Source organism: Mya arenaria, chromosome 14 (assembly GCF_026914265.1).
Source record: "Mya arenaria isolate MELC-2E11 chromosome 14, ASM2691426v1".
Taxonomy (NCBI): Eukaryota; Metazoa; Mollusca; class Bivalvia; order Myida; family Myidae; genus Mya; species Mya arenaria.
In genome coordinates, this window is record NC_069135.1 from 16994481 (window position 1) to 17006917 (window position 12437).

At 34.3% G+C, this 12437-nt stretch overlaps 1 protein-coding gene across 3 annotated transcripts in view; it reads right to left on the reverse strand.

The window, feature by feature from the left end:
• The window catches only part of LOC128218473 (neuroglian-like), a 37934-nt gene that overhangs the window by 21168 nt on the left and 4329 nt on the right, over positions 1-12437 (reverse strand). For all 3 annotated transcript variants that reach the window (XM_052926144.1, XM_052926143.1, XM_052926145.1), the window contains exons 4-11: positions 11588-11807; positions 10050-10200; positions 6117-6245; positions 5306-5408; positions 4888-5075; positions 4493-4630; positions 3841-4014; positions 2816-2997 (exon numbers count right to left, since the gene is read on the reverse strand). In XM_052926144.1, coding sequence (XP_052782104.1) covers positions 2816-2997; positions 3841-4014; positions 4493-4630; positions 4888-5075; positions 5306-5408; positions 6117-6245; positions 10050-10200; positions 11588-11807 — 1285 coding nt within the window. The remainder of the gene's footprint in view (positions 1-2815; positions 2998-3840; positions 4015-4492; positions 4631-4887; positions 5076-5305; positions 5409-6116; positions 6246-10049; positions 10201-11587; positions 11808-12437) is intronic.

Here is a 12437-nt window from a genome sequence, read left to right on the forward strand (position 1 = left end):
GGTGGTACGCAAACTTAAACGTAAATTCTAAGTAGAAAAAGGGGCATAATTTTGTCAAAATGCTTGATAGAGTTACCTCATCCTGTGTACAGGTTGGGGGCATGATGGTGAACAAGACTGTGTGCAAAGTTTCAAAGCCATATGTCAATGGACTTTGAAAATATTTGAGGTGGTACAAAAACTCTTACAAAAACTTTAACATAAGTGGTTACGCCGACGCCGACGCCAACGCTCGGGTGACTAGGATAGCTCTCCTTATTCTTCGAATAGTCCAGCTAATAACAAAACCGTGTCATGTTTTGTTATTTATTTAAATTTTATCAACAAATTGTTTCTGTTGTTAGTGGGTGTTGTTGTTTTTTATTATTCAACTTTGTAAACAGAAAGTTGTTAATTAAAATTTGTTCTTAATGAAACATTGTCCTTGTTTTTTATAATTGCAATGATTAAACAATGTTTAAATATGCAACTTAATATTAAATAGCAGCAATAAGTAAAACATGAAATTAATCAAATCGACATGTTTGATATTGGAATCAAATCAAGCTTAAAGTGAATTGTTGCAGCTCTATTTCCCAATTGAAAAAAGGATAATTTTTCTCAATTTATAGACACTTATTTCCAAAAAAATAATTAATAAAAAAATATAAAAATTAAATCATGGAATCATTGTATGTTCTGATGTCATAATATTTTTGTTTGGTTTTATTTGTATGTCCATCTTTCATTAATTTTAAAAATGAGCTTGAAGTGTTGAAGCGAAACACTGTTAAATTTACCCAATTTGTGGTGTTTATCATTAAAATTTCCCAGAATGAACATGCCAGGCCTCTTTCCAACTTTCACTGAAAAGTCCTGGCCCCAATATCACGAAAATACTTAAGTCATATCTCAATCTCAGTATCAACTCATTTTTCCACATAACAGTATGACATTATTAAACAAGAGCTGTAACAGACAGCGCGCTGGACTATTCCGCCGCTTTTCAGTGTAAGGATTGAAAAGTTTTGGCGAAACATGCATGGATCACTGTTAGCTTAGATTTCAATGCAATACATGATGTGCTGAGATATCAACATAAATGTGGTAACATGGAACATTTTAATCAGATTTTTTTAGTCTAATAATAAAGGGTCATTATTTGCAAAATACAGTTATCTAACTTGGTTATTCAATTACGTTGGGTGGTTGAATACCATTGTATAAAGTCTCAGTGCAATACATCAAATAGTTGCTGAGATATTATCGTATGTATGCTAACATGCAAGACCTTAACCAGAATTTCTAAGTTGCATAATAAAGGGGCAAAAATTATATAATATGAAAAATAGAGTTATCTTACTTGATTAAAGAAGATGGTTTAATGGTTGGGAGCATGTGTGTAAAGTTTCAATGCAATACATGATGTATTCGCTGAGGTATTGACTTAAAAGTGGTAACAAGCAAAACTTTAACCAGAATTTCTATGTCTAAATAAGGGGCCATTATTTGAATTTAATGCAAACTAGAGTTATCTAACTTGGTGAATTAAGTAGGTTGGATGGTTGAGTGCCACTGTATAAAGTCTCAATGCAATACCTCAAGTAGTTGCTGAGATATTAACCTATGTGTGCTTGCATGCAAAACCTTAACCATAATTTCTAAGTTGAATAATAAAGGGCAATTATTTGCAATTAATAAAAACAAGAGTTATCTAACTTGGTTAATTAGTTAGGTTGGATGGTTGAGTACCATTGTATCAAGTCTCAATGCAATACCTCTGAGATATTAACCTATGTGTGCTTGCACGCAAAACCTTAACCAGAATTTATAAGTCGAATAATAAAGGCCTATTATTTGCATTAAATGCAAATTAGAGTAATCTAACTTGGTAAATTAAGTAGGTTGGATGGTTGAGTGCCACTGTATAAAGTCTCAATGCAATACCTTATGTATTTGCTGAGATATTAACCTATGAGTGCTTGCACGCAAAACCTTAACCAGAATTTCTAAGTTGAATAATAAAGGCATATTATTTGCATTAAATGCAAATTAGAGTTATCTAACTTGGTAAATTAAGTAGGTTGGATAGTTGAGTACCACTGAATAAAGTCTCAATACAATACCTCAAGTAGTTGCTGAGATATTAACCTAAGTGTGCTTTCATGCAAAACCTTAACCAAGGTGTGACACCGACGCCGATGCTTGGGTGAGTAATATAGCTCTCCATATTCTTCTAATAGTCGAGCTAAAAATACTATTTTCAAAAGCACATTCTTACATGCAGTATGTTAACATTACTGTTCAATATTCTAAAAAAAAAAATTCTACAGCACAAAATGTACTTGAGTAAAACTCAAAAATACTAAATTTGACTCTGATAGGTACAATTTTTGCTCTCAATTTTTTTTTCTATAAAATATTGACCAAATATTTTAATGAACATAATGAATGAGAGAATGCGATTTTAAAAAGAGTAAAACATTTATACATTTGAATCATATGATGCTGAAATTTGATTAAAAGAGTTGAGTCTGGGATCGAGATTTGACTCGAGTTGAAGATAGCCAACTTCTAGCTTATATCAATATTCCTCTCCATTCATTGATATGAAGCTTAAAAGATTAGTTACACCCTTAATAATTACCTCCTTTATTTAACAAAATAATATATCAAATCCAAGTCAACATACATTTGTTTGTCCAAGTTATCATGTGACTAGTACATGATCTCTCCATCAGAGTAACAGTAATGATTACCTAAATCAGGGTGGTTTACCAACATTTCACTTGATCACCTTAATCTCTTATTTTTTAGTATCATAACATAAATATACCTGTATATGTAGATTACCAGTGGGCAAGATCTTAAACCTCCCGCCTGTGATGAGGTTTTGGTCGCGGTACCAGGTAATGATGGGGTCTGGCTTGCCTGTCACCACACACGTGATAGTCACTGATTGAGCCTCGGCCACTTTGAGGGTAGGCGGTGGGGGTACCATGATGGTTGGGGCCTCCTCTGGAAGAGATACAGAAGCAATATTTATAGCTTACTCATATATTCTTTTTTGTTCGTCATTACCATGGAAGATCTGTTGATAATTATCAACGGGTTAACAGCATTTTTCATAAGGATGACCACTTAAGGACAAAAGGATGGCATTTTAGGACTGTCTGAAATGTAAAACTTTAACAAACTTATTAGATACTAAGAGGGTTCTCTTATAATGCTGATCACAATTATTCCAGTAGGATTATTCACTAACTTGCACAGGCTTGGTTATTGTTTAAGGATTACATAGATACAACAGTTTTGTAAAAATATTTAACATTTATTGAAATATTGAAAAACTGCTCTTCAGAGTACTGTCTCACATTGTCAAAAAAATCTAGAATATAGCTATGGTATAAGACACAAATTAACCTTACAATTGTAACATGTGGCGGATAAGTGGTTTGGCTGTCAATCCAGGGGTTGCATGTTCCATTCCCCGCCACACAACTAAACAATACTACTCGTTTTCCGGGAGGGACGTTCTATGTGGGAACCATGTGATAGCGCTATACACTGGTGCACGTTATAGAACCAGGGAAGCTCCAACCAGGGTTACAATCTGTCTGTAAACTAGGCTCCAAAAACCTAATATGACTTAACAACCTTATTGGAGCACTTTCAGATAGGGCCTTGCCCGAGTGTGAGTATAAAAAAACTTACACACCCACCAATTGGACATTAAGAGTCCTTCAAATTTTGCATGTAAGTCTCTTGAAAAACTGATCAAATTGGAGGCCTTTGAAACCTTACCCATAAATGATGTAGAGCCTTAAATGATATACATTAATTTGTAAACATCGTATGTACCTAATACATTAAGGTAGACATCTGCCCAGACATATCCATGTTTGTTGCTGCAATTACACTGAATGTTCATGTGGTCTTCTAGGGTCAGCCCCGTCAAAGTGATGTTGTTACGTGACTTGTGGAAGCGGGGGTTCCGGTAGATACGGGGATCTCTCACTGATTCCTGCCCATCAGCTGGATAATGTAAATTAAACTCTGAAATGTGCATACTTAAACACCTATGAAAGTAAGTGCCTAGAACTGTCAGTCATCTTCCTCAAGAATTTAAACTGCAAATATGGCAAGTATATGCTGTCAGAATGTGTTGGTAATAATGTATTTTTGCGAAAATGTATGGAAACCAGTGCTATAAGACTGCTGACAAAAAATAGATTGCAGATTTTAATATTTAAGATCAAAAATTGATGTTGTATGCATTTTTATTAAACCGTTAGTAACGGTTTTAGCCATAAAACATTAATTTCGAACGGAAATATGAAAATCTGCGATCTGATCTTTTGTCAGCAATCTTTTATCATTGGTTTGCAGATATTACCGCAAAAATTTGCTCTTTGCAAGACAAAAAATAAAAAAGTTGTAAAAACGGTATATCTGTGAGAGTGCAGCTTTAAATGTACCAGTCATATTTTGACAGAGATATATAGTAACTTACTGGTGGAGTCAAGCGGAACACCATTAATGTACCAGTCATAGTTTGGCTCAGGTTCGGCCTTTGCCCTGCAGATGAATGTCACTTTCTCATTTGTGCTCATTTCCTGGTTAAATGGCTCATCTACCCATTCTGGGGCAGCTAAAGTGATAGGAAACAAAGTTACATTATACATAATGGATTTAAGCAGCAAAATATTAAATTGACACAATATTCATCAGGTGTTTCTTCAACTACATGAGACTAACTCAGGTTGAAGCACTTTTTACTGTTTTCAATTCTTGCATCAGGTAAAGAAAACCATTATAAAGCACCAAATCATTTTTAATGTAGTATTAGATTAAATGGTCAGTTGTGATTACTAATAAATGAGGCCTATTTCATACAAGAATACTTACATTCAATTCTGACATCAAAAGCCTTGGTAGCCCTCTGCTGGGACTCGGCGTTAAGTCCAGTACACTCGTACTGACCGCCATCGGAGAGTTCAAGGTCAGTTATCTCAAGTTCCTGGCCAAAACTTTTCAGAACCATGCGATCTGGGAAACCACCATTAATCTTTGACCAGTACACCTCTGGGGTAGGGCTACGGTAGACAATTGATTGGTTGGCTAGAAGTTTTAACATTTCTAAATTCAATTCATTTTTTTTTTAAACGACTATTTTCATTTCATTAATCGACTTTCAGTCAAGCTAACAATTTTCAAAACACTTTCCAAAATTCAAATTTTACATGAACATGAACTCTTTTCGATGGTATAAAATTTAATGTAACACATACTTGAGGTATACTTCATTGCATGTACTGGTACTTACTTTCCAGCAAATATGCACTTGAGTCTTAGTGTATTTCCCTTCACAAAGAACTGGTCACTGGGTGATGTCCACAGCTCATAGGCTGGCCTCTTCTGTGGGGTGGCTTTAATAGGGCAGAAAAACTGTCATTACTACAATCTATTGACTTAATAGTAACTGTTCCATACTTGCAAGTATAACAGCTTCCTTTTGTAACATTGTTGTCTAAAAACTGTTTATGAAATAAATACATGTACACATACAAAAGTTGAATGTAAATTCTTGTTTTATATTATATATATGTTTTATATGTAAAGGATTAACTTGTAGTTATTACTGAAAGAAAACATAAACATGTAAGTTTCAAACATCTATTAAGCCTTAATATTTACATTTGCCAAGTCCTTTGTATAAAAAACACTTGACATTCACATTGTATAACATGCAAGGAGTTATAATATCACAATGTTAATATCAATATTGCCCTTCGTTTGGATAAGTGCTTACTACTTCATTTAACCAATGATATACGATGTACTAAAATCTTCTATTCTTTTACACAAACGTATGTTGTCGGTTTCACTTCTTTAAGAACAAGTACTCAATTGCAGAAGTATTCTTATTCTTAATCGTAATTAATGTTGTTTTTTTAAAAAGGTAAACATAAGTATTTATCACATTTTTTCTTGCATTTATACTGTATGAAAACAGTAGGGCAAGCAAGCAAGTGACCAGAACAGCTCCTGTACTCATGGAATTTGCTCGCTTGCCCTGCTGTGTTCATACAGCATAAAAGCAAGGAAAATGCAATCAATCCTAAAATGTTACTTACATCCTACAACTTTAATGGTATGCTCTGGGCCTATGGCATTGTCTCGCATGAAGTAATTAAGTGCCATGCAGGAGTACGCCCTGCCATTTAGTTCATCAGACTTTTCAACATTGGTGAAGCGCAGTCGTCCTGAAAAGAAAAGTTGTATAATTTTATACTTTCTATAGTAAGCCCTTCATTTATTAAACAGATCTCATGAATCAGCAATTAGATGATAAACATTAAATTTTAGATTATCACATTGTTATATTTACACCTCAATTTCCATTCCTTAAATGAACTGGCTTTCGGAAATTGCAATTATTATCCCATGAATGCAACATCTTTGAATATGTTCGTATCGCGAATCATCGCATAACAATATACATGAAAATTGAAATTGTTATTATTTGTATTGTGTAAGTAGGACCAGAAAAACTTGAAACAACCTTTAAGAAAGTGTTAATTTATGAGAAAGTGTTAATTTATGATATATTATCTGAATTGTTGTCATTAGTGTTTCAATTCTATGTTTAAAAGTGATTTATAGTGATTGATCTTTTCCTGCATTATTGTGGCATAATTTAATAAACTGTTTCCAGTTAGGCATGCACTTTGTTTTTAGTATTTATTAAATTGATCTTTGTAATTAAGTATAATTTAAATGTTAACAAGAGCTGAGGAGGGACAGTGTGCTTGACTATCGCACTTTGTCTTGGAAATGAATTCAATAATGATGTACAATGTCCCTGTCAAAAGCAATAAAGAAAAAAATAAAATTGAAAAGTAAACAAGAAAAGCCACAGTGTGATGATACATGGTTTTCAATGATTGACAGAAGAACTTTAGCCTTCATGCGAGATTCAGCTTTTTGTTTTTATATGTTAACAGTGTCCTTGACCTTGACCCTAGGAGCACCAAATGTAGCCTAATGGAAGTCCTCCATAAACTCTTCCTACATACCAAGTTTAGTCACAAAATGTCAACCCTAGCCTAAGTTATTCAGTACCAAACGGTCATCTATTTTTCGTAAAAGTGACCTTGACCCTAGGGGCTCAAAACGCAATGCCATGAAAGGTCTCCTTAAATTCTCCCTGTATACCAAATTTGGTCGCAATTTGTCAATCCTTACTAAAATTATTCAGAACCTAACATTTTTCTATTTTTTTAGTTATAGTGACATTGACCCTAGGGGCTCCAAGTGCAATCCGATGAAAAGTCTCCATAAAATCTTCCAAGTTTAGTAACAATATGTCCACTCTTACTAAATTTATTCAGTACTAACCATTTTTCTATTTTTAGTGAAGGTGACCTTGACCTTGACCATAACTCTTCGGGCCCCAAACGGAATACCATGAAAGGTATCTATAAACTTTTCCTATTTACCAAGTATGTTTCCCAAGTATGGTCACAATATCTCAACTCTAAAGTTATTCAGTACCAACCATTTTTCTATTTTTGTAGCAGTGACCTTGACCTTGATCCTAGGGGCCCCAAATGCACTCCCATTTAAGGTCTCCATTAACTCTTCCTGTATACCAAGTTCGGTCACTAGCATCAGATCTTACTAAAGTTATTTGATACCATAACTGAGATTGATGCCGCCCTCCTCCCAGCCCACCCCCCAAAAATGCTATGACATTCTAATAAACAGGTTTCACTTTGTAAAAACCTGGTTAAAAATAAAAAAATGTGCCTGTCCAAAGTAAAAAAAACAAGTCTATAAAGGGCCACAATTTGAATTTAGGGTTTATATACAGTTATGTAACCTTATTGTGTGAAGCCGGTAAACAGCTGAGTGAAGTATTAAGTCAATTGAATGAAGGGTATAGAAGCAATTAGTGAAAATCCCAATTTGCCCTTAAATTTTAATCGGACACGATGCTGTAAGGTAATGAGAACGTTATTGTTACTTTTTTGAAATAATTAGCTTTTTTAGGCATAAAAGTAAAAAATTCATAAATTAAATATATCGTCGTTATTTTCGTTGTTTGACTGTCTCTGTTCTCGGAATATAAATTTTCATTCCTGATTATGTATTACCGAGACGCTTTGTCAACAGGGAAACAAAATGGCGGAGTTTGGCGATCCCTGTCCGATATCTTCAAATTGGCAAACGCATGTTTATGGTCCAAACACGTGGTTGATCACAGGAGACGCATTTTGCTGTCTTTATAATGAAAATATTTAGGATATAGTTCGCGTTGTTATTTATCCACGTCCAAAATAGAACTTACATTTTTACATTAGGCTTTGCATATATCATGCAGGCTTCTTACGATTAGGCTCTGCGAATTCATGCAGGCTTAACTGCGAGGTTCACATTACATTAATCGTTACATTAATGTATCCGCAGTTATTATTAATGTTTATTTATTTCGAATAATTTAAGTCCCATCAACTGAAATCCAAACAAAAACCTGCGAAAGTTATAACAACACATGTATAGGAATGTGTCGGCTGCAGATCAAAAGGTACCATTTGTGTCGTCATAGCACAAGCGGTAATAAGATCACAGGCGCGTAGCTATGGTTTGTATTAAAATTGGTCGATTGGATACCGTATGATACCATTTGATTGCCAGGATTTCGTCTAGGCTGGTAAGAAAATACCATACGATCGAAAAAATGTAATAATCAATAATCGTCGTCTGGGAATCTTAAAACAATGACCAAAATGTTTTAATTCACTACGTTAATGAATGAAACTTTGATTGCTACGAGAATTATGATAAATTGTAAATAATTAAATAAGATACGTAAAATAAATATCCGCGTTTACTTGTTCTATTATTAACCTATCTCCATATAAGAGAGCTTAAACAATTTACAAGAAAAAAATCATCGGCAAAATTGGCGGGAAAATATGGTTTTCGAAGGCAAGGAAATGATTTCAGACATTGAACAATGCTGTTTTTTTCTGACTTTCTGTTACTCATTGAAAGCTTCGATATAATATAATTGATATGATGCAATAGAATTTTGCATGAAATCGAAAAAAAAAAAAAAATCCCGATCCGACCGTATTTTTTTTCGCCATGTTACCGGAAACACAGGTATATTTTTTTTGGCCTAATTACAAGTGAATGTGGGCTTGGGTAGCTTAGTTGAAATGATTTTGCCCCACAATCTTGTTATATATAAGGAACATTTCTCTGTGTTAGTAGTTGAGTTTTGGACATTGGCTAGGTAGTTACCGGTAGTTTTTTGAGGTGAGCTGGAGTTAGCCAGATCGCGTCTGTTAAGTCTTACTCCAATCATGTATGTTGTAATCACTGAATAAAAACATGGAATTGGGAAACAGTGTCTTTGTATACAAAGTTGAGTTGAGTTGAGTTGAACACTTGGTGGGTTCAAAGTGTTATGCTGCAATGTGCCCCTAAACTTTAACTAGCTTTAGTCAATCAGGGATGATAATTTGTATATAGGATGAACTTGTGTTATGCAACCTAATTGTAAGATGTTCCTCAATAATTGTATGAAGTATTAAGTCAATTTAATGAAGGGTATAGAAGTTATTAGTAGATATCTTAACTTGCCCTAAAATGTTAAGATAAGTTTCTTAGTCAATCACGGGCCATATTTTGTATTAAAGATAATATAGAGTTATGTAACCTTATTGAATGATTGTCCAGAACAACTGTGTGAAGTATTAAGTGAATTGAATGAAGGGTATTGGAGTTATAAGTGAAAGTGTCAGCTTGCCGTAAAACCTTAACCAGAAGCCCACAACGGAATGAGCAGTAAAGCTTCCTTATTCTTAACAGTCAAGCTAAAATGAAGAATTAATAGTGTTTTGTTTTATTCTGATCCTGATCTACCTGATCACATGACTTTGATCATCATCATGTTATATGCATGGCGGTAGTAGTGACTCTGCTGAAAGGGAAATAACTATTGTATTAGAACTTTTTCTGGCTACCTGGCCAAGTGCTAGAGGTTTAAAAATCTTCACCTTCCAGGTCCATGCTGATGCGTTTGTTAAAGTTAATGGCCTGCCACCTGCCGTTTTGCTCCTTAATGACCCAATATACATCAGCCGAGGGGTAGCTCTGGGGCGGGGTACATGGCAGGGTGAGAGGGTTCCCCCACAGCTCATAGTGCTCCTGAAGACATGGATGAGCACATTGTGAGACAGCAATGCCTTCCTATGTACAATCTTTAAGGCAGTAAGGCAGTATAATTAATGTGGTCATCCTAACAAAATTTCCTGCAGATTAAAATTAATTTACGAATAATGACAGTCTTATCGTGCATTATCTTATTTACAAATTGCAGAACTTTGTCAAAATGTCTCGGTTTTAATGTTATTGGAGTGTAATATAAAGGATATCTGTTTAATTTTAGTGTAAGATCAAATTTTATATCACTGATTGATCACACTCGAAAGCAATTATAATTCCTTACTTGGAAAATCTCATGAAAAAAAATCACATTGTGACATCATTTTAAAAACAATCAACACAGCATTGTGAACACCATATTTCTTTTTGTATGAAGCAACATGGGAACCAAAATTCAAAACAGCAGTGAAAATATCAAAACTGATATTTTCAATACAGTGAGTGATGATTACATTTAAACAACGCTATTCTGAACACCGTTTATCCTAGATTATCAATATTTTGAAATTATTTTTCGGTCCCAATTTCATTCCTTCTTCTTTTAACTAAATTTTTATTCAATAATCTGATTCATTATTTCGAAATAATCGCTATTTCTATTTAAAAATTACGGTCCCGATTTGGTATTTCACACCTTTTTATCAATCCTTATTTCGAACTCGATCATCTCATAATTTTTCACACCATACTGCGATAGCACTCGGGCATCGGCTTGAGGTGATCATGAAGCACAATTAACGCTTGTTAAAGAATGACATTGAACACGCCTATATTACAAACATCGATGTCAGATAATGAGCAAATTATTTGGGTGATGTAGTGTGTATGTAATTGCTGGTTTACTCAATCTGAATGTCATTTGAAAATGTCTCATCAAATTTGATTGCTACACTATTCATTCTACCCGCTACCAAACAATCCAGAGAAGAGCCTGGTAACCAACCTGGGAGGATATCTGGTTTGGTAATGAAAGGATGTTTAGCGGCGCCGAAAAACTGAATGAAATGTAATCTGTTGGTAGCGTGTAACCGACATTGCAATCTTCATGACATAATAGTTTGCGTCATCTATAATTTGCGAATGCTGTCATTTTCTAAAAATTGTTAATTCGAAAAAAAAAAATTCGAAATTTTAATCTGGGTCCCGGATTTCAGATTAACGATGTTTAAATGCTATATGATAAACCAATAAGAGCATAAGGGTAACTTATTATTTTACAGCTGGTAATATTTTGTAACATTTAAACAGCTGGATTGTTTGCGTATTTTAATTCAATTGGTACTGCTTTACACATCAAAGGTTAAACATTCTCATTTACAGGCACATCTGATAAAAAATTTCGAGAGGCTACACAAATAAAGAACAGTACCTTTCGCTCCTCATAAGAAAATTTCTCAAGCTTTGCTTCCCTTAAGTTAACTTTAATTGATGCTACAATCCCATAGCCATTGTCAGCAAAGCACTGGAAAATGCCTTCGTCCTTGGATTCTGGTCTGCTGAACACTATTGTTCCCTGGTTTGGTATCTGCACCACTCTGTTATCATTACCACTTGGGTTGAAATCTTCCTTATTTCTTTTCCATCGATATCTGGAACACAGAACAATGAAAAAACATGAAAATTGGATTCTGTATCATAAATGCTTGTTCCTCAAGTAAACAAGAGATGATTGTCAAACATTAAGCCAACCAAGCGTCACTTTGTCAGAAACTTGAGCAATATTTAGATAGGTGTTTACGGTAATCGCTATTTCGATGTAAAAATTATGGTCCCGATTTGGTATTTCACACCTTTTTATTAATCCTTATTTCGAACTTGATCATCTCATAATTTTTCACACCATACTGCGATAGCACTCGGGCATCGGCTTGAGGTGATAATGAAGCACAATTAACACTTGTTAAAGAATGATATCGAAGACGCCTATATTACAAACATCGATGTCAGATAATGAGCAAATTATTTAGGTGATGTAGTGTGTATATAATTGCTGGTTTACTCAATCTGAATATCATTTGAAAATGTCTCATCAAATTCGATTGCCACACTATACATTCGACCCGCTACCAAACAATCCAGAGAAGAGCCTGGTTTAAGCCGGCGTAATTGAATATACAAAAAGATATATCAGAAAAAAATGCAGTGATAATTAATAGTTGGAGGATTTTTTATTAAAGTGAAGTAAAGCATTTTAAAATTAGCACAACTGACCTCAAAAA